The sequence below is a fragment of the Borostomias antarcticus genome, assembly GCF_949987555.1.
Source record: "Borostomias antarcticus genome assembly, chromosome: 7".
In the NCBI taxonomy this organism is placed as follows: Eukaryota; Metazoa; Chordata; class Actinopteri; order Stomiiformes; family Stomiidae; genus Borostomias; species Borostomias antarcticus.
Window position 1 is genome coordinate 22,331,604 of NC_140240.1, and position 22,196 is coordinate 22,353,799.

General features: G+C 42.5%; 2 protein-coding genes across 2 annotated transcripts; both read left to right on the forward strand.

Moving 5' to 3' along the window:
• Window positions 1–15,639: 15,639 nt before the first annotated feature.
• LOC311311389 (histone-lysine N-methyltransferase PRDM7-like) lies at window positions 15,640–18,692 on the forward strand. The gene is made up of 4 exons (XM_084441084.1): window positions 15,640–15,692; window positions 16,072–16,348; window positions 16,895–17,005; window positions 17,312–18,692. The coding sequence occupies exons 2-4, from the start codon at window positions 16,078–16,080 to the stop codon at window positions 17,788–17,790; spliced, it is 861 nt and encodes a 286-aa protein (XP_084297210.1). The 5' UTR covers window positions 15,640–15,692; window positions 16,072–16,077; the 3' UTR covers window positions 17,791–18,692.
• A 1-nt stretch (window position 18,693) lies between these two features.
• LOC311311388 (uncharacterized protein) lies at window positions 18,694–22,196 on the forward strand. The gene is made up of 3 exons (XM_084441083.1): window positions 18,694–19,062; window positions 19,245–19,432; window positions 19,985–22,196. The coding sequence occupies exons 1-3, from the start codon at window positions 19,058–19,060 to the stop codon at window positions 21,304–21,306; spliced, it is 1,515 nt and encodes a 504-aa protein (XP_084297209.1). The 5' UTR covers window positions 18,694–19,057; the 3' UTR covers window positions 21,307–22,196.

Consider the following 22,196-nt stretch of genomic DNA (forward strand, 5'->3'; position numbering starts at 1 on the left):
CACAGCTTCCAGCCAATCAGAATCAAGAACCAGAACTAACCGTTGTATAATTACCAGTAGTATGAAGGTTCTGAGTGGTGTCTGTCATCTACATGGTCAAGTTCTCAGAATCTATCACATCCTGTGGGAGGAAAACCGCTGTATCTCTCAGCCAAACCAGAAGAGAAACAGAACATTTCTCAAAATAAGTCATCAGTAAAACAAACATTAGTGTAGCTTTGTTGAGGAGAGAGAGACGAGAATTATTGTTCCCAGGTATTAAAGTGAGTGGCCTGTTCCACTTCCTGCCCCTTCATGATATCAGGCTTGAAGGCCCCATGCTGCTCCCATCCTACCTCCCAGACACAGCTCCTTGGTTTTACTGAAGATGGCTAGTCTAGCCAAGTTATAGCTTGTAATGGGCATGAACATTAAATTAAATTCAGCGAAAAAAGTGAAAACCTTGTGTTAAGTTTTACCTTTTGTAAACCTGTGTGGATGTTGCTGTATCAGTCTATATAGAATGAGTAACCTGTATTTGTGCAGATTTAATTGTATATTTTCAATGCAGATAAACATTTTTAAAAAGTGAGATTGTAATAGTGGGAATTCTTGATTATTTATTATTTAGTAAATGCAAGTGTCAACATGATAAAGTGAGTGCATGACACTGACAGCTAACAGTGCAGCACAAGTTGACAGTCCAAAATGGTGGCGGCCCGGCTCAGCCAAGCCCCCAGGATCAGCTTGGCGCATTGAAGCCACCATGGGCTTTCAGGCCAAGCCCGGTATTGCAAGTCACGTGACGGCATGCGGCCCAAGACCCTTATTTCCCATGGTTTGTGGATTATGATAGATAGGGCTAGAAAAGGAAAACAAAATTTTTCTCGGTATCATTCAGCATCAGAGACCAATCTAATCAATATAAACTTTTAATTCAATGGGGTTTTGTTTGTTTTTGAAGCCACCAATACCTGTATCGAGCCATTTGAAACATGTGCTGTGCACGAGCCTCGGGGACGCTGGTCGCGCGTTCAAGAGTCCTGCGAGCTCGGGAGAGCACGTCACCATAGGAAGACCCGCCCTACTCTGCCTCTGATTGGATAGTTTTAAGGATATCATGCAATGACGTCGGCTAACATTTGCTATGCTTTTAGCAATGAAGCTGCTATGATCATGCTAATCATAGATATGAACGTATGTCTATGATGCAAATGATCATGACATGTGGTTACTTTAGGACATAGTTGGAAAAGATCTAGAGGGTAAGTGGGTCAATGTTGAATAACTTAGCTAACATTATCTAATGTTACATTTCTTTATATTAACATCAACTATATTGATAGGCTAGGGAGCTATGCTAACGGTAGCTAATGCTAACGGCTTAGGGTTAACGTTAGTTAATGCTAACGTTACGTTCGGAGGTCTCAGATGTATTTCAATTTTAACATAATGTTGAGCATGATCAATGTGACATTGTTCATACATTGATTACAGTCTGTAATCTTGTCTGGCATTATTTAGCTATAGTGGGCTGATGCTACTATAGCATTTGCCACATTATACATCAAATTAATCAAGCATAGTGAGTGTTATTACCTGAAGGCATTATTACCATTGCAAGTAAGCATGCCATGTTTATACCATGCCTGGAAATCAAATTAATAGTGTAATTCCTCCCCATCATAGCTCATTGTACACTGATATAATCATTATCCTTGCCTTTGCTAATACTCATCTCTTTTATCAAACTTTGTGCTAGGAAAGAAATCTGGCTGTGATTCGTCGCTAGTGCTCATCCAGGCTGTTGTCATCTCCCGCCTGGACTCCTGCAACTCCCTACTTGCTGCCATCCTGCAGCGTTGGCCATCAGACTCCTGGAGAAAGCTGCTGCTGACCTGGTGTTCAACAGCCCCATGCTCTTCCACAAAACTTCCCTACTCCGTTCTCTGCACTGGCTCCCTGCGCTGTCCCATCCAGTTTAGGACTGTGGTGCAAGCCTACAGGGCAAATGAACAGCTCCCCCGACCTCCAGGCTGTGGTCAAGCTCTGCTGCCTTGAGGTGATTGGTTCCCCAGTTGCTCCAAGCCCCCCTACGGCAGATTGGCGTGGCCATGGCTCTTTTCTGTCCTGGCCTCACAGTGGTGGAATGAACTGTGCACTGATGTCAGAACAGAGCCAATAATACACACTGTTCATAGTGAGCCTAGTTATTATTGATTAACTTGGACTGTTTCCTCTCTCCTTGTCAGTCATTAAAATATGTTCAGTGTTTCACAATACTGATGTATAACATTTCATTATTTTGTCTCAGACCATTTCTGAAACAATCATCAGTGTCAGTATACATTTCCATCCAATGTTATTGCTTGCCCATTTTTAACCATTTAACTATCAGACTGTACAAACGAATTGCACACCTATAGTATTTTCTAGGTATAGCCTACTTCTCCACTTTCTCTTAATGTTGGTATGAAATGGCAGTCAAACTATGCAATGATGTTCAACACTATTTCCACCCAAATTCCCAACAAATGTGGCCACCACACTGTTCAGGACATTCACAGGTCTTGCTCTCAGGGATCGGTAAAAGAAAGGGACATGGTTCCTCCATAATGTGCTAAGGCTCTGCTTAGATCAAAGGCTTGGTCATCAGAAAATATCACAAAGACCACATTTGTTCGGCGTTTGAGTGGCAACAGTGTTGGGCATCCTCGCATACGGTTTAACTGCCCTCAGGGCCGCGTTTCCCAGAGGCATCGTTAAGGCATCGTAGCGCTACGTGCTTCTTAAAGGATTAACATGGTAATTTTCCCTTTTTTTGAGTTTGAACGTGCTATTTGCACAATAGGACATTGAAGAAACACAATAAAAACATTAAATATATCCGTTTTGTCGTTTTTGAGAAACTGGAAGCGTAACATTTTCAGTCCAATTTGACTCGGGGTAAAAATACTCCGAATTCGTGACGTTTTTCCCTTTGTTGACGTCACCCTAAAGTTTGAAAATCCCGCCTCCACTCCCCTGCACCGCCTCCAACAGAAACCTGTCTGCCTCCCGCACCTGCTGTCTTTGCGCCGTTTCACCATCTATCCAACATGGTAAGGCAGCTCTGAACCCTTTCTCATCTTGAGAATAATTGAATAGTTGCAGTCTCTTAATTTTATATAATTTGTACGTTTTATAGGCCTAATTGTATTTGTGGTTGTCATACATATTGGGAAGTTTTCACCATGATCTCCGTGTCTGAGTAGCCAACCTAGCTAATGTTAGATAAACGAACCGTAACGTTAGCTGTAATTGGCAACAGTTTTTAAAAAGCTGTCTGATCCAGCTAGCTATTTGTCTTTATCCAGCATGTTGACGTTAGCTAGCCTAATGTTTGGAATGTCAGCTAGCTGTGTTAATTATCCTAGCATGCTAACGTTAGCTCTCAATGCATTTGCTTTTGGTAACGTTAGCCCTCCAGTGCAATGGCAGAAACACAGCGCACCATACTGTACTCTTCCCTGGCATAAAATCTACTTGCACCAGGTGCAAACTGTGCTGTAAGGTTTCCGAAGCGATAGCCTACCAGAACTGTTGTGAGCGTGCTGTGTTGTATAGGCCAATACAATAGGCAACGTTACGAAGTCAAAGTTGGTTATAAGTCAGTTTGTCTCCACAAGAATCTCCCGATTATCTCGCTCAAACTTAATTCGATATAATGTAGACTTACTGATAAATAGCCTATTGTTGTAATTTATGCTGTTTTGCATATGCAAAATAACGATGCTATTACTAATCGCTTTTATAATTTCCCCCCTTTTCTTGTAGCCAGATCACTACATTTCCAATACTGGGACTCGGGAGGTCCTGTGCTTCAGGGCTCTGGGGGTGTGCAGGTCCTGGAGGACAGGTTGCAGCCAATGTCACCTAATGATATTATAAATGTTACAACACCGCCCTGTTTTATGAGAAAGTAGCCTATGTCTTAATTTAATGTCATGTTGTATGCGCAACAATTACCTCGGAAAATAAAGACGTAGTCCTACCCGTGCGGGTTTTTGTCATTTATTTATTCTCACATTGAGATCTTAACTTGATCAAACACACCTGCTGTGTACTGAATCGTTTGTCCTAAGGTCTTGTATTGCAGCGTTGTGATGCGCATATAGAGGCTACTGTGCTAAAATTATGACTACATTTCAGGGTGGGTGGAGGTGAAGATATTAAGTCAAGTTATGTTCCTTCATAATTTACAACTCCAAATAATTGTAATTCTGCAAAACATTCTGAAAGTTGTGTAAGGCTTATCATCACTGTGGCATCTGCTCCACATAATGTTGATCATCCCAGCACCTCGATCCGACCCAACTTCAGGAAGCATTGCGCATTTTGGGATTAAACAGCTCCAGTAGCGATATTCTATTATAACCAGAGGGCATTACAATAACATTCAAAACGAGATCTATTGACTGCATGACCTGTTAGTCTCCAGACTCCAGAGTAGGCTATCCCCCTTGACCGCTGCGCTCACGGAGTCTTGGAGCACGGCCCTCTGTCTCCAAACTCATCCATTATGTTGAATCGCTGCGCTACGCATGCAGTCTGCCACATATTAGTAGGATCAGTAGGCTAGCCTATATGTAGGTGTAGTGTATTTTTATACGGTATTACATCAATACATCTGTATTACTCATGTAGTAATCATTTTATTAAGAATAATGAATAAACTCCAATTCAGTAGGAACTTGGTTAACTTAATTAGTTTAACATGTAGATGACAAACAGATGTCCTTTCCTGAGTCAACATTCCTTTGCCCCTGATGAACAATAGAGATGGCACCTCTGAAGAAGAAGTCAGGAAGCCTACAGGTGATCAAAGCAGGACCGGAAAAACCCCAAGACTGCCCCCATGTCCGGAGGGGGGGCAGAGCTCAGTGACACCTATTGACCAATTGCAAGACTAGTTGTAAATGTACCTCCCTCGTATGCAAAATTGTTTGTTTATCGTGTGCTCATTGGCCTGAAGCCAAGGATATAAACCGGCGACCGAGTAAAGTACAGTAGTTCCGCTGAAATTTGCCCGAATGGCGTGCTCAATAAATTTGGTTTAAACTGCATTTTTCTCCAGAAGATTCTTTCCAAGTCAAGACAAAAAGATACAACATATTGGCGACGGGGACGAGACGGCGATTCTAGCTACGTTTGCAAGACCCTTGAAAGATAGCGACTTCAATTACCTCACGTGAACCTAACGGCCAAGGAGGACAAGAGGGAACGACCTCGCGAGTCTTGATCGAGGTAAACTGTCTTGCAAACTATTTTATGCTTTCGCCGTAAAGAACTTCCAATAAATAAGGAGAATAGATTTAAAATTGTGTACGCATTGATGCGCTGACTTCGTAGGGCCTAGTCTTGAAAAGACGCATACGAGTGCGCAAAGTCAGAGAAGACGGGAGCTCCAGAGTGGGGTTCCGTGTCTATAAAAAAAAACCGGTTAAATTAAATGCATAGGATTGCATATTCTTGTTAAATGTGTGAGGTACCAGTATATGTAAAAGCAGGCTAAACCGGAGTCCTGTATGTCTCGTTTTAAGTACGTTTTAAGCCGTCTGCTTATTGTCTTGTGTTTCTTGTAATTGTCTAATGTAGATATTCTTACTTTTCTGAATGATGTTGAGGGGATAGAGATCCTTTGTTCTCTCCTCCACGTGTGTGTGTGTGTGTAGGCTACTGTAGCCTGTATGTGTGTGTGTGCCTGCCAGCATCCTTTGTGTGAGGTGTGAAAGTGAGGTGTGAAAAGAGAGAGTGAAAGGAGAGCCGTGAGGAGAGCCGTGCGTTGTGGGTTTTGTGCTTTAAAGTTTAAAAGTTGAGATTGTGTGTTTGTTGGTTTTATACATTGTAAGGTTTGAAAGTTGAGTTAATGTAAATAATATTGTGCTGATATTTCTTGTTTAATTGTCTTTTGTGGGTGAGGCTGCTCCCCGTACTCTTGAGTTGTAAAAATTCCTAGCCCTCATTAAACCACAGCTGGCTGTGGGGGGAGGGGGGTCAGTGATACGCGGTCACTAGACAATAGGTTTTTTTCAGTCTTAAGGTGATGCGGGCAGAGACAACACTTTCTCTATCTCTTTCTTGTTCTATCTTTCTTTCTCTCTTACTTCTTTCTCTTTCCTGTCTTTAGAAATTAGGGAACGATAATTCATCCAGTGGGTCGTGCGGTGTATGGGACGACTGGATTAGATAAGAATAAGTTAATTTTTAAATCCACTAGTCAATTATAACTTTAGCCAGATTTTAGGGATATTAAGAAATCTTTCATCCTTCTCACCTCTGTGGTCCTATGCCTCCATCTAGTGGTCATTTATAGGTAGCAGTTCACGCTGGTTTGGTTGTGTTGATTCTTTAATTTTGCTGTCCTATGCCTCCATCTAGTGGCGTTTAGATTGCAGTTCAAGTTGGTTTTGATTGTATGGATTCAAGTGTATTAGGTGGTTCAATGCTGCCATCGTGTGGCCGTTGATAGATATGACCGCTTTCTATATTTGTTTGAGTATTCGTGTGTTTTATGACAGTTTGACTTTAGAATAATGGATTGTTAATAACACATTTATTTTTAATTATCAGTGCTTGGTGATTAATTGGTTTTTCCCCTTTGAGTCAATCTGTTTTACAGTTATATCCGAAAAAGCTTTTGTCCAAACCAGCCATCCATCCATCCACCCATCCATCACCTGCTTGAAAAGTAAGCCTGAATTGCTGATTAATGCTCATTAATTGAACTAGACTGATCACCTGATTTAATTGTTTGAGTGGTTGACCTGCATTTGGGGCTTGGTGTTTTATGATAAGGTGATTGATTGGTTTGGTTACTTGATTTGATAATGAGGATACATGGTTAGTTCATTAATTGATTAATTCTTCAATATTTTATTGATTACTTGATTAATTATTTATAGTTAAACTTTTTGTTATTATAAATATTATATATATAATAATTCTACTTGATACTGGATATAAGTGGTTTTGAGGGTGTTTAATTGTTAAATGGATGTAGATGGTTTGGTGATGAGCTTTGGTTTTGAGTGATTGGTGGTCTGTTGGATATCTGGTTTAAAGGTGTCTTGGTTTTTGATAGAATAAACATCAGTTTAAGCGTTGCTTTAGTAGAGCGATATAGACGTACATACATATACTACGCTTTGCATAGTGTGTGTATGGAGTGAAAGGACTGAGTGAACGGACAGTAGGACTCAACTTGCTGACAGGCAAAGTGGTGTGGACATTTCGATGTCTACGTCAAAATATTTTTTATTTTAATTCATTATTTTCTGGCATACAGCGATTAATGAGGGGATTGTCCTCTGGTGCACAATACCCTAAGCTTGCGTCAAACCGGGCTTTGTGGTTTTTAATTTGCAAAAATTAAAAGTGCTTAAATGGGACCGATCGCTCCCTGTGCTGAAGACTAGGGTTGAGATTGAGCAAGAGTATATCTGGATAGGCAGTTTAGGTAGAGCAAGAACAGTCCTATGTCTGTGAGTGATTGAGTGTTCATTTCTTTATTAATTACATAATTGATAAAGCTTGATTTTTATAGTATTAGATTCTTAATAGGTTTATTGATAGTTTGAATTGTTAACAGTTTATTAAGTTATGAGGATCTTAAATAGTCTTGACGTTGTTCAGTAAAGTGGGACGGATACAGAACACAGCATTAGAAGCAGTAATTATAGCTCCAACCGAAATAGAGGAAGTCAACAGCACAACGGACAAGCTGTTGAGTGAGTGATGCTCTGTTCTCCCACATGAATTAAGTTTAGACTTCGCATTCTTATGACATTAAGAGGTAATCTAATATGGCTTATACACAGTTACTTGTGCTAAATACGGAGGGAAGATATGTAATCAGAGATGATAATAATGATATTATGCAGAAGGGAAATGCCAGGATGACCATCATTACCCATCCTGATGTGAAGTGCAAAACCAAGAAATTAGATAAGCATCTGATACTAGCTGAAAAGAAGAAGAAGTAGATGGATAAAAAGGGAAAGTGGAAGCGACAGTGACTCTTCTGTAGATGAAGGAGTGGATATTGGAGGATATGATGAAAGTATTAGAAAGATTATGACAGGTGCTGTATAGAAAGGAAGTGTTGCTAATGAAACAGACTAGTAGTAGTAGTGAAGAAGAGAGTGAGGAGTCTGACTCGAAGGAAGATGATACAACATGGACCAAGGATGTACCAGATTAAGAAGAATTGAAGGAAATTAGGAAGAAGAATTGAAGGAAATTAGGAAGTAGTTGAAGGAGATTAGGAAGTAGTTGAAGGTAATTGGAAAGTAGTTGAAGGAACAAGATGCTGAGCTGAAGCGGAAACTCACTCAAAGTCAGCTCTTGAATGGAAAATGGATAGAAGAGGAGTAGTAACAAGCTGTTGTTTTGCAGAACAACAACGACGACAATAACCAATGATGTAATCTTCATTCCCGTTCCCTGTTTTCCAACAGCCTCAGACAGGGGGAGATTATTAATTCTGAAGAATTTAAAAAAAAAAAAAAAGGGGGGGGTGAAGAGGAAGTTAAACATGTCATTGGCTAGATGTCATCAGCAATTTACAATACAATAAGTTTCTTACATTTTTAGAATCAATTTTTTAGGAGAATGATAGCGGTGATAACCTACGTTGTCACCTCTGAGCCTGAGTTCATTATTGAAGTTGAAGTGATGAGGAATATTTTTATTACATCTGTGACATTTTGGAGAAACACTTGTCTCCGGAAGCTTATTATAGAAGCAAACTAGTTGAATATGGACTCCAGAGTATGAACCATCTTTTTGTTCAGAAAAACAAAAACAAAAAGTCATGTGTGTTGAATGGTTATCAATGATTTGATGCTAAGTTCAGTTTATTACAGGAATTTCATAATAGTAGGAGTATTCAGTTATGGTTTCATATAACATCAGTTTAGATAATTGGTTTACAAAGCTGTTTAGTCAATTCAAATAGGTTGTTTCTCACTTTGATTTAGGAGTTTGTGTTTCAATAGTCAATGAATGGCCATAAGCTGTTCGTTTATGCATTCTATTGAGGAGTTGGCTTTAGGCCTCCCCCTCTGTCATTAACCTCGGTTTGTGTTAAGTGTTGTTTTACAGGTACCGTGGACCCTGGGGGCCGGGCCCTAGCCATGCCTGGTGTATGCCATCCTGGGGGCTGACGGTCATCTGTTGTTTGTATATTGTTTGTCTTTTCTATCTTTTTCTGATATGTGTTGGAACATGAGGTTACTTGATGTTTAGCATTATATGTCATTTCTGTTTAGGGTTTCTTGTTTAATCAGACAGCAGGGGGTCGTCTACATTTCACCTGTGTTTTTGATTCAGGTGTGTGTACACGTCTCCTTGGTTGGATTATTCTGTTTTGTAGTAATTTAGGTTTGGTCTATGTCTATAGGATGTTCTGTGTTTTGTGTAGTTCTGTGTTGATGTTTTCAGACTATCCTGGAGTGCATTTAGTGGGCTACCAAGGCGTGGTTGCCCCTCACCAGCACGAAGCTATGAACTGTGTGGAGTCACGGATGACTTGAGGGTCATTCTTGGACATTCCTGGAGTGTTCTCCCTGTTTCGGACGGGGTGAGCTTACCATCTTGCTGCGGACATTGTTCTCTGGGTGTCAGAGAGGATTGCGACACCTGGGGGTTTGATGTCTGAAGATGGCTCCAGCGTGGGACGTGGAGATGAGACAGCGCTGAGGGCTGTTCTCCTTCGGAGGGGCTATGTGCTAGTAACCTCTGGCCCCCGATTTGCTTTGTTGTTGTGTGATGATTTGGTTATTTGTATGTGTTTTGGGGATTGTTTGTTATGTTTAATGTTGTTTTGTGTCGAGGCGTTAGGACGCCTCGAAGGGGGGATATGTAGTGTATTTTTATACGGTATTACATCAATACATCTGTATTACTCATGTAGTAATCATTTTATTAAGAATAATGAATAAACTCCAATTCAGTAGGAACTTGGTTAACTTAATTAGTTTAACATGTAGATGACAAACAGATGTCCTTTCCTGAGTCAACATTCCTTTGCCCCTGATGAACAATAGAGATGGCACCTCTGAAGAAGAAGTCAGGAAGCCTACAGGTGATCAAAGCAGGACCGGAAAAACCCCAAGACTGCCCCCATGTCCGGAGGGGGGGCAGAGCTCAGTGACACCTATTGACCAATTGCAAGACTAGTTGTAAATGTACCTCCCTCGTATGCAAAATTGTTTGTTTATCGTGTGCTCATTGGCCTGAAGCCAAGGATATAAACCGGCGACCGAGTAAAGTACAGTAGTTCCGCTGAAATTTGACCGAATGGCGTGCTCAATAAATTTGGTTTAAACTGCATTTTTCTCCAGAAGATTCTTTCCAAGTCAAGACAAAAAGATACAACATAGGCTACATCCCCAGCCCCTTTCTGCAAAATGTATTGTGTTGCCTTTGTATGTGAAATGAGCTATAATGATTTAATTGATCTCAGAACACCACGGGGTGGTAAGGCTGGGGAGGAAGAGTGGAGGGGGAGGAGGGACGGGAGGAAGAGTGGAAGGGGAGGAGGGAAAGGGGGCCAAGGGAGGATAAGTTAATGAGGGAAAGGAAAGAGGAAGAACAGTAAAATGAGTGAACAGTGTGATGACCATATACATTTGAAAATGACAACAGGAAGTGTATCATCACATAAAGAATAACGCATGTTGGATGTATCTGTCCCAATCAATGTCAAATCATTGGGGGGAAGTCACACCCCCCCCCCAAAAAAAGCTAATTCAAGCGGGACTTGTTTTGTTTGAATGTTGTTGTTTTGTTTTGTTTCAAATCCTTTATATATTTATCCTTAATAAAATCCCCAAAGTAAAAACCATCTCCTGGTCTCTATGTGCTGCTGCCAAGCTAAGGTCCTAGCTGGACTACACTCCCACTGGGGATGTCAACTATTAGAAATGTTTAATTTTACTTTAATGCAAACAATGTTAGAGTGGGTAGCCTATCATTTTTAATTTCACTGTACAGTATTGTATATACACTGTATGGACAAAAGAATTGGGACATTACACCTACAGGAGGTTTTATGACATCCCATTCTAAATTCATAGGCATTAATATGGAGTTGGTCCCCGTTTGCAGCTATAACAGCTCCCACTCTTCTAGGAGGCCTTTCTATAAGATGTTGGAGTGTGTCTGTGGACATTTTTGCCCATTCATCCAGAAGAGCATTTGTGAGGTCACACTGCTGTTGGACTAGAGGGCCTAGCTGACAATCTCCGGGCTCTGTGCGGGCCAGTCAAGTTCTTCCACACCAACCTCACCCAACCATGCCTTTATGGACCATTGTAGGTTCAGTAATATGTAGGTGTCCCAATACTTTTGTCCATTTAGTGTAAATGAAAGTCACTTCTTTAGACCAACTGTAGGCCCAGCCGATATGAATGTTTTGTACATAAATACTCCATCACTTAAAACAGGTATCAAATCTTAAACACTTGACATGTTTTATGACTGAAGGAGAGGAAACAGTCCAAGTTAATTGAAAATAAACTAAAGTTAATGTGAGCTCGTAGTTTTCCAAGAGTACATCCTTAGAACAGACTAATGAATTCCACGGTGGACAGGAGATCTCCAGAAAACAGCATTACATTAGTCATTTATCAGACAATTATAAAAAGCAACTTTCATTAAGTGCATTTAACATACTGTAGGTATGCAAGAGTACTGTAATGAACCTTGGTCTAGGTGTGGGTATTAACTGTAGGCAAAGGGGCTGCCACCACCTTTAGTCCCTGGTATGGTCCGGTGTTAAGAGAGCTGAGAACAACAACAGCACACTAGACAACAACCTAAGAAAACATGTCATTTATTGCACCAACTCATGAAACAGCAGGTTCTTTGTGGGCCTGATGGGAGTCTGGCCAATCGGTGACACCTCTCCCTCAGACAGGTCTGTCCATCCAGTATCAGAATAGCCACACCCAGCATCACAGCAATTCACCCCACGTAGGTGGGCACTCGGTATGGCACTCAACGTTTACACAAACACACACACATGCGCACACAAACAGTAAATTCCACACTGGATCACCCTGTATAGGCAGGCACACTCAATTGCAAACACACTAGATATCACCCTGAGTCGGCACACTGGTACATGGGCGCATAGTTTAAGCTGGGCTAGACAGGCATGTTATCCTCTCCCGTGAGTGCAAGTTAACAATTGCTTCGTCAGACTAGTTGCCCTGACGGAAATGAAGCTCCGCTCCCCAGACTGCCCGACTGGCTCTGCTTTCTTAGTCCACCCCTCAGCAATCAAGTCCAGCCGAGGGTGATCAGAGCCTCTGTCAGCGGCTCAGTTCAGGTGCACCCCATTAGTCTTTCATTAGTGACACTGCAGCTTCACTACAGTACCACTGCTCGCTAGAACTCATAAGTGCATCTCCTTTCTAAACAAGCGTCTAAGAGCTTAACCTGTTGCTAAAGACAAAGTACAAGAACAAATAAAATAGGTGTTAAAAGGAAGGGTCCAGGGCACATCTTGAACAGGTGAATTTTCAGCATGCGGCGAAAGATGGGCAGCGACTCTGCTGTACTGACATCAGTGGACAGTTCCCACCACTGTGAGGCCAGGACAGAAAAAAGCCATGGCCACGCCAATCTGCCGTAGGGGGGCTTGGAGCAACTGGGGAACCAATCACCTCAAGGCAGCAGAGCTTGACCACAGCCTGGAGGTAGGAGGGAGCTGTTCATTTGCCCTGTAGGCTTGCACCACAGTCCTAAACTGGATGGGACAGCGCAGGGAGCCAGTGCAGAGAACGGAGTAGGGAAGTTTTGTGGAAGAGCATGGGGCCGTTGAACACCAGGTCAGCAGCAGCTTTCTCCAGGAGTCTGATGGCCAACGCTGCAGGATGGCAGCAAGTAGGGAGTTGCAGGAGTCCAGGCGGGAGATGACAACAGCCTGGATGAGCACTAGCGACGAATCACAGCCAGATTTCTTTCCTAGCAAAAAGTTTGATAAAAGAGATGAGTATTAGCAAAGGCAAGGAGAATGATTATATCAGTGTACAATGAGCTATGATGGGGAGGAATTACACTATTAATTTGATTTCCAGGCATGGCATATACATGGCATGCTTACTTGCAATGGTAATAATGCCTTCAGGTAATAACACTAACTATGCTTGATTAATTTGATGTATAATGTGGCAAATGCTATAGTAGCATCAGCCCACTATAGCTAAATAATGCCAGACAAGATTACAGACTGTAATCAATGTATGAACAATGTCACATTGATCATGCTCAACATTATGTTAAAATTGAAATACATCTGAGACCTCCGAACGTAACGTTAGCATTAACTAACGTTAACCCTAAGCCGTTAGCATTAGCTACCGTTAGCATAGCTCCCTAGCCTATCAATATAGTTGATGTTAATATAAAGAAATGTAACATTAGATAATGTTAGCTAAGTTATTCAACATTGACCCACTTACCCTCTAGATCTTTTCCAACGATGTCCTAAAGTAACCACATGTCATGATCATTTGCATCATAGACATACGTTCATATCTATGATTAGCATGATCATAGCAGCTTCATTGCTAAAAGCATAGCAAATGTTAGCCGACGTCATTGCATGATATCCTTAAAACTATCCAATCAGAGGCAGAGTAGGGCGGGTCTTCCTATGGTGACGTGCTCTCCCGAGCTCGCAGGACTCTTGAACGCGCGACCAGCGTCCCCGAGGCTCGTGCACAGCACATGTTTCAAATGGCTCGATACAGGTATTGGTGGCTTCAAAAACAAACAAAACCCCATTGAATTAAAAGTTTATATTGATTAGATTGGTCTCTGATGCTGAATGATACCGAGAAAAAATTTTGTTTTCCTTTTCTAGCCCTATCTATCATAATCCACAAACCATGGGAAATAAGGGTCTTGGGCCGCATGCCGTCACCTGACTTGCAATACCGGGCTTTGGCCACTACGTCAAATGGCTTCATGCGCCGGTGAGCAACTTTCATTGAAATGAATAGGCAGCCATTTCCAATGCCGTCTCCAGTTATATTATACCTCCATGATTAATACATCCATGTTCCCTATTCGCCTTATTCACCTGGCAGCCATATCGGTCAGTCTGACGTAATTGGGGGTGCGGATGCGGAAGTGCCCGTTGACTTCAATGTTAAAAGTTCACTGTAAAAACACCACTTCAAGAACCAAAATAGTCAAAATAACAGGCTGAATACACTATCGGGGTTACAAACTCATCATTACCAGACTCTGATTGTTTTTGCGTTTGGAAATACATGGAGAATGAGCCATAGTTGCATTCACTCCTGTTGCATTCACACTGTAGGCCTATTTCCAAATGCGAAAACAACGGCAGTTGTTCGATAGTGTATTCAGCCTGTTATTTTGACTATTTTGGTTCTTGAAGTGGTGTTTTTACAGTGAACTTTTAACATTGACGTCAACGGCCATGTCCGCATCCCACCCCCAATTATGTCAGACTGAGGTGAGCGAATTGCAATTACAATTTTCATGTTGTCATGGCAACCATCTTCAAAAATGTAGGCTACTATTATCCAATGTCAATTCCCAAGATCTATGTATGCTAGATAAATTGAATTAATTGTGTCCTGATTATCCTATTATATCCATCCCTGAAAAAAAAAAGTTATCACTAGTGGACATTTTGAAAAATGGTTGCCATGGGCGACATATTGAAAATTCATGATGCCCCAATATCCTGTTTTTTTGGAATGCCCTTGGCTATAAGTGTACCAAATTGTTTGCTTTTATCACAAAATGCACAATTGTTATGAAATGTCTAGCTAAGCTGCTCCACTAGTTGCCTCTTCCTGATCCACTCCATTTCTGGTCATTGTAGAGAATGGCTAGGCCTAAAACAAAACAAAACATGGTTATGCACCTTAGTAACTTCTGCATTGCTTGTGGTTATGGTTACATAAACAATGTTGCTCTGGTCAAGGGCTCTGTACAGAAAGGATGGGATTCTCCCAAAAGGATTAGGAGTAAATAAACTGACTTCAGACCTACTGTATATCAATTTCATAGCATCATGGGCTGACAATTAGACATAGACCCATTTGCCATCAGTTTGTCAAACTGTTGTCTTTATCTCTCATGTGCCTGCTACAACCTGCCAATAATTATGAAGCACAGTGGGCTACATCACCGTTTTTCTCAAAAACTGTAAAAATAATTAAACCCTATCTCCTCCCATATTTTTGGTCAAATAACACCCCATTTGCTACCCTATCTAAAACGTTAGCTACTCCTCAAACCATCACGATTTTGTATGAATGGTATTAAAAAGCTGCATTAAGTCTAATAAAATGTGTTGGCAGCTCTGGATTGATCATAGTTTTTCACAAACGTATCTTTAAAACGTCTGTCTGCTCAGGCACATCGCGGGATCGCTCTAGTTGATATTGAACCAATCAGAATTCGAGTAGGTCCAAAGGACCCCATAATGTAAACATTGGACATGGTGATATACTGATAGATTTAATTCCTTTGAGTTTACTCTGGAATACAAGTTTCGTGAGTTAGTACCCAGCTACCTGTTGCTATTTGTTTAGTTTTTTTTTGACAGACGACATTTTCGCTATTCCTTTCCACGTTTTGACAGTAAAACGTTAGGTACTCATCAAATCACCTCTGCTCTGGTAAGATGACTTACCTGCTATGTTTTCAGCTAACTAGCTAGCCTCTGTTCAACGTCTGGCTGGCTATTAGCTAAATACTTTACTCTTAACGTTAGCTGACAAGACATGCCTGTTAAGGGACTTGCTAGATCACTAGCCAGCCTGTTGCCACTTGCTCTGTAAGCGGTGCGATTTTTTGTGGGCCTGAATCGTCACAACTAGCTAGTGCTAACTCGTTTTTCCATTTGCACTGTAACTTTAGCACTATTACCGTTGCTCAAAGTTAGATAGTTAGCTAGCTATCCGTGTTGTTGCCATACTGTGGCCTATGCTGAGCAGGACCTTTGCCTCGTCACCAGCACAGTACAGGACGCTGTTCCCTCTGTCACTACACAAACAGAAGGACATGCCTCCTGGACGGGGCCGAAGGAAGAAGGCATCTCCACTAGAGGAGAACCAGAAAGCTGAACCAATCCAGGCAGGCCTTAGTGTACCAGGGATGGATGGCCTAGACGGAAGTGGTGTTGGGCCTGGAGAGGGTGCCACCCACGATGGCCTTCCTCCCCCACCCACCAGCCTACAAAGTCGGGCCAAGATGACGGACCTGCCCCCCCTTACTGGGCTCAGTAACGAGGAGGAGGAGGAGTGGACCCCTCAGCTGGAGAGACCACCTCCACGTATGCATACAGAGTAGTAGTAGTAGTAGTAGTACTCCAGTACAGTGGAAATCGCTTATATTTGTCATGGTTACAGTGATCAAATGGATAAAAAAAAAACTTGGGACAGAATCATTCCTATACAAATGCTGTTTAAGTAATTCACTTACAGTAATCAATGAATCTTCTTACAGTGTTCATTTTGGGTCTTTTCATACATGACAATATAAAAAAATGTAAAACTATGATAAATTTCCTATGATAGCCTACTTTGCCTCCCGGTAACCCGTCTGCTTTCCGCTGTGTAGCCTGGCCTCAGACCCTTTTCAAAATGCGAAGTGAAATGCCAATTCAGTCTGAGTGTCAGGCTATATAGGTGCTGCATGGTTTGTCTGTTTGATGTGTGTGTGTCTGTGAGTGTGTGTGTGTCTGTCAGTGTGTGTGTGTGTCTGTGAGTGTATGTGATACAGTATGTGTGTAAAATGAGAGATACAGTAGGTGGGGTTTGTGGGATTGTGTGTACACTTGTACATTTCACTACATGATAACTCTTTGTCCTGAGGTCAGAGGTGAACCATAGTTCAGAGATGAACATGTACTGCAGAGGAAGGAACCTGAGAGACAGACCCAGAGTCAATTTCACTGAGCAGGAGGAGCCAAATGATGACCACTACCTCTGTAAGAAAGCGGCTCTCTCTTTTTATTTATTTCTCCTCGCTTATCTATCCCATCTCTCCTCTAAACTCTGTCCTCTGTTTACTTCTCTAAATTTTTTCTCTCTCTCTCTCTTTTCTTCTCTCCCTCTGTCGGAGGTCACAGTTTAGTTTTGCCAATAGAACCTTGAAACTTTAGTCACACACACACACACACACACACATACGCACACACTCTTTATCATCTCATCTGACTCATTTTCTCTCTCCATTTCTACCTCTCTCTTTCTAATACACTACATCTTTCCTCCCCCTCTCCTGTTCTCTCCAGACTGTGAGGAGTGTGAGTGTTTCTTCATGGAGGAGTGTGAGAGGCACGGCCCCCCCCTATTCATACCGGACACCCCAGTGGTCCTTGGGGTGTCTGACCGGGCCAGACTGACCCTCCCGCCTGGCCTGGAGGTCAGGAGGTCACGGATACCCGGGGCGGGGCTGGGAGTCTTCAACTGTGGGGAGGCGGTCGCCAAGGGAACACACTACGGCCCCTACGAGGGGGAGGTGATGGAGAAGGAGGAGGCCATCGAGAGGGACTCCTGGGTGGTGGGTATGAAGGCGGGTGTGTGTGTGTGTGTGAGGGGGTGTTTTGATGATCCTCATGAACTGATGTTCAACAAAAAGATTGGACCTCATTCACCAGTATATTCCATTTCTAAAGTAAGCTCCTGTCTGATTTACCATGTGTTCGTAAACCGCTGCATAAGTTTGCACCTGCCTTCTCATAATGATGAATCCCATGGTTTTGCAAATTGAATGCGCGTGGCCATACACCTGAATTAATATAGGTAAACTCCCCACCAGCCCCATATAAGGACATGCGACTAAAGGGTCGTGCACAGATGTCAGTTCTCAGTATGAATACTGGTCATATGCGGCCTCAATTCACCAACTTTTCGGTAGCGTAATAGTTAAGGCGGTGTTGTGTCAGGCGTCTTAGCAAGTCAGAGGATTGCAGGTCGAATCCAGCGTGGGCATTTGAAATCTGATATTTATTAAAAGTAGGCTTCCTCCTACGAGGAATTTGCCTTGGTGCATGGCAATAAACATAGTGATAGGACAATGCAAAATACAATGGCGAAGTGATACAATATATAGCCTACAGTCTACAAAAATGTAGGCTATAAACTACACAGAAGTCTGTCAAGCATACCCAAACGGAAATCTAAAGACGGTGGAGCACTGGACTCCATCTGTCATATTTAGTAGAAGCGCACACAGTTGGACAAAGTACTCTCACTTTGTAAAATAATGTATACTAGATGTGGGGCTCAGAGAGCACAGACTTCCGCCCATTAATGCATTTTGTGTGCGTGCGAGCAGGACATGTTTAGTATCGCTGCATTTGATAGGTTGAGAGCTTTATGCCAATCCAAATGTCTCTGTGACCTTCCCATGTCGACAGATGGCCGTTTCAATTCCCCCCATTCAAAATGAATGGGGAGATTTTTTTCTCAGCCATTGTGACATGTTTTTTTTAAACAATATTTTTTATTTGTAGCTGTTGCTTTTTCTTCATCTTGTTTGTCTCTTCATCTGACCAGTATTTTGTCTGCTTACATCTCAATCAGTCCCACCTGTGTTCAATCCAATCAAGTCAATCAGTTAATCCATGCTCAGTACAGAGTCCCACAACTCATTCCCATCACAGTATATAGGCCTACTATATGTTCATGCAGGATTCCTACGGTGTACATATGTAGCTGTGACATTTATACTTTTATTAGGTCAAACTTCCAGTCTCTCACTTGGCTCAATAAGAACATGACCTTCCCTTGGTGTCGATGGTTGTGAATTGCCTGCATGCCTACTCAGGCATTGTACTGTTTAGATTTCAGATACATGATTTTAAAGATTTTTTAAATAATTCCTCTTCCTCCTCAAAACGTCCGGCCCGACCCAGTGCTGCGCAGCTGTAATTTTTCCTTGTTGTTTCCTTGTTGTGTCCCTGTGTTCTCAGATCTACAAGAGCACAAACTGTCATGAGTACATCGATGTCAAGAGAGAGACGCGCTCCAACTGGATGAGGTGAGGAACTGAGTCGGGAAGTGATCGGTTTCCACTTTTTCTCCCTCCCTCTCTTCCTTCATCCCTCCCTCTTCTCATCTCCCCATCCCTCATAACTTCATATCACCAGTTTGTTTTCACAAAACCATCTCTCTCCCCTCTCTCTACCCTCCTCTCCCCCTCCCCTCCTCTCTCTCTCCCAGGTATGTGAACTGTGCCCGTACTGAGGAAGAGCAGAACCTGGTAGCGTTTCAGTACCGTGGAGGGATCCTGTACCGCTGCTGTCGGCTGCTGGCTTTCGGGGAGGAGCTGCTGGTCTGGTACGGACAGGAGTACAGATACAAGAGCATCTCCTTCGACTACCTCTGGGACAAAAAGAGCACTGCTAGAGGTACAGTAGCAGTCCTTGACTCTCCTTCCCTCTGTCTTCTCCTCCTCTATCCATCTCTTTCCTTAGTGCTGAAAGAACAAGAGGCCTGCTGGTCATAGTAGTAACCACTGTCCAAGTAGCTCTCCTCCACAGTCCTTCCCTCTCTCCTCTCTGCCTTTTCTCTCTCCTCTCTCTTCTGTCCTTTTTTTCATAATCATTTTTTACAGTTTCTTATTTTCTATTTCTCTTTTACCATATATGTTCCGTCCTGTTCTATTTTCTTATTCTACAGTACCTTTGTTAATTTTTCTGTAAAGCACTGTGTGCTACTTTTACTTGTATGAACATGTGCTGTATAAATAAAATTTACTTTGACTTTGACATTGACTTTCACTCTCCCTCACACGAGCTCAGCCATGGGAACCTCTTCTACATCTCTTTCTCTCTCTTCTCCTCAATCTGAAGTTAGGGTGTGGTTGTGTTTCCCCCCACTACATAATCACTAAATGTGAACTCGTACTACAGGTATGAGAATCCTTTTTAATGTTCTGTCTTTCTCTTTCTCTCTCACAGGAGTGATGTCAGAGCTGTCCCAGACTGAGGTGTTCTCCTGCTCCGAGTGCCCGTTCTCCTACACCTCCCAGATCGTCCTCCACAAGCACATCAAGAGGAGTCATGACAACCTCTACGTCACTCTACTGAGGAGCGGAGAGATCAGACCAGAGACCCTCTCCTCCTCTCGATTACTTCCTATCAACACCTCCAATACCCCAGCTCTTGTCTGGAAACAGAAAGACATGGACAAGCCAAGACTGTACCACTGTGACCAGTGTGGAAAGAGCTTCCCTAGAGAGGACAATCTCAGGACCCACCAAAGTGTTCATATAGGAGAGAAGCCGTACCACTGTGACCAGTGTGAGAAGAACTTCACTACTGAGTCTAGTCTCTGGAGACACCAGTGTGTTCATACAGGAGAGAAGCTGTACCACTGTGACCAGTGTGGGAAGAATTTTGCGAGAGAGGCCCATCTCAGGACACACCAGCGTGTTCATACAGGAGAGAAGCCGTACCACTGTGACCAGTGTGGGAAGAACTTCACTCAGTCAGGAACCTTAAAGAATCACCAGCGTGTTCATACAGGAGAGAGGCCATACCACTGTGACCACTGTGGGAAGAACTTTACTGAGTCAGGACACTTACAGACACACCAGCGTGTTCATACAGGAGAGAAGCCGTATCGCTGTGACCGGTGTGGGAAGAGCTTCACTAGAGAGGACAATCTCAGGACACACCAGCGTGTTCATACAGGAGAGAAGCCGTACCACTGTGACCAGTGTGAAAAGAATTTCACTCAGTCACAAGACTTAAAGGCACACCTGAGTGTTCATACAGGAGAGAAGCTGTACCACTGTGACCAGTGTGAAAAGATCTTTACTAAAGAGTCCGATCTCAGGAGACACAACCGTGTTCATACAGGAGAGAAGCCATACTGCTGTGACCAGTGTGGGAAGAACTTCACTAGAGAGGACAATCTCAGGACACACCAGCGTGTTCATACAGGAGAGAAGCCGTACCACTGTGACCAGTGTGGGAAGGACTTCACTCAGTCAGGAGAGTTAAAGAAACACCAGCGTGTTCATACAGGAGAGAAGCCATACCACTGTGATCAGTGTGGGAAGGACTTCACTCAGTCAGGAAAGTTAAAGATACACCAGCGTGTTCATACAGGAGAGAAGCTGTACCACTGTGACCAATGTGGGAGGAACTTCACTAGACAGGACAGTCTCAGGAGACACCAGCGTGATCATACAGGAGAGAAGCCGTACCACTGTGACCAGTGTGGGAAGAACTTTGGATACTCAGGAGATTTAAAGAGTCATCAGTGTTCTGGTTAGAATCAATATCCTGAACTCCAGACAGCACTTTAGATGTAACATAAATATGACCGTAAGAAATGTATATTCTGTATGTGATTTGGAGTTTTTTGAACTTTTCTACATAAAACATAGACATGAGTTTAGGTACTGTAATCTATATATGACTTTGTAGGGTTAGGGTTAGCCAAAAGTAACCCTTTGTTATGTTAGTGTTTATTATCCCCTCAAAGCTATCACTTTGCAACTTACACCAAAATGTAGGGCCAAGTGAACAGAAATGTTCAGATGCTTTGAGCTGGTAGGAATTATGAAGTCCTTTACGTTTTTCTCAATAACTGTCAAACTAATTTAACCTGTCACACATTTTTTCTCAATTGACACCAAATTGTGAATGGCCATTTCAATTCCCCCCATTGACAAAGGATGGCCACAAAATGTCGACACAATGAATGGAGGTGAATGGGCGGCCGTGTTTGGGCAGCTCATGAACCCACCCTGTGATTCGGATCCGCTTCAAAATGTAATGAGTTCTAAATTTGCCCATGCTACACCCCTGCACCCACAAGTTTCATGAAAGAGCATATTGAGACTGGTAAGATTACACAGGTGTTTGGCATGACTTGCACATAGTCCTCCGTGGGAGCAGTGAAAACAAGTGCCAGGGGAATGTTTTTCAAACATGAAAAAATATTCGGATTGTGATACATTTCACAGGAGTGAATACTGAGACTGGTAAGATTACACCCTGTGCTTCTTGTTGTTTTGGAAAAGCACAGTTATCATAGTTTTTTCAATGCATTTACTGGCGCCCCATTGACTTGCATTGTAGCTCAGTGAGAGCCTGCATAAAAACTGCAGCTACCTCAATACTGGAATGATCAGTGTAATTGTGGTGTCTATGTTTCAGG

Excerpts from the sequence above, each read along its gene's own strand:
- LOC311311389 (XM_084441084.1), top strand. The coding sequence starts at position 16,078 with ATGCCTCCTGGACGGGGCCGAAGGAAGAAGGCATCTCCACTAGAGGAG. Across the intron at positions 16,349-16,894 it reads GCTGGAGAGACCACCTCCAC|AGGTGAACCATAGTTCAGAG; the intron begins GTATGCATACAG and ends TCCTGAGGTCAG. Across the intron at positions 17,006-17,311 it reads AAATGATGACCACTACCTCT|ACTGTGAGGAGTGTGAGTGT; the intron begins GTAAGAAAGCGG and ends TGTTCTCTCCAG.
- LOC311311388 (XM_084441083.1), top strand. Across the intron at positions 19,433-19,984 it reads CAAAAAGAGCACTGCTAGAG|GAGTGATGTCAGAGCTGTCC; the intron begins GTACAGTAGCAG and ends TCTCTCTCACAG.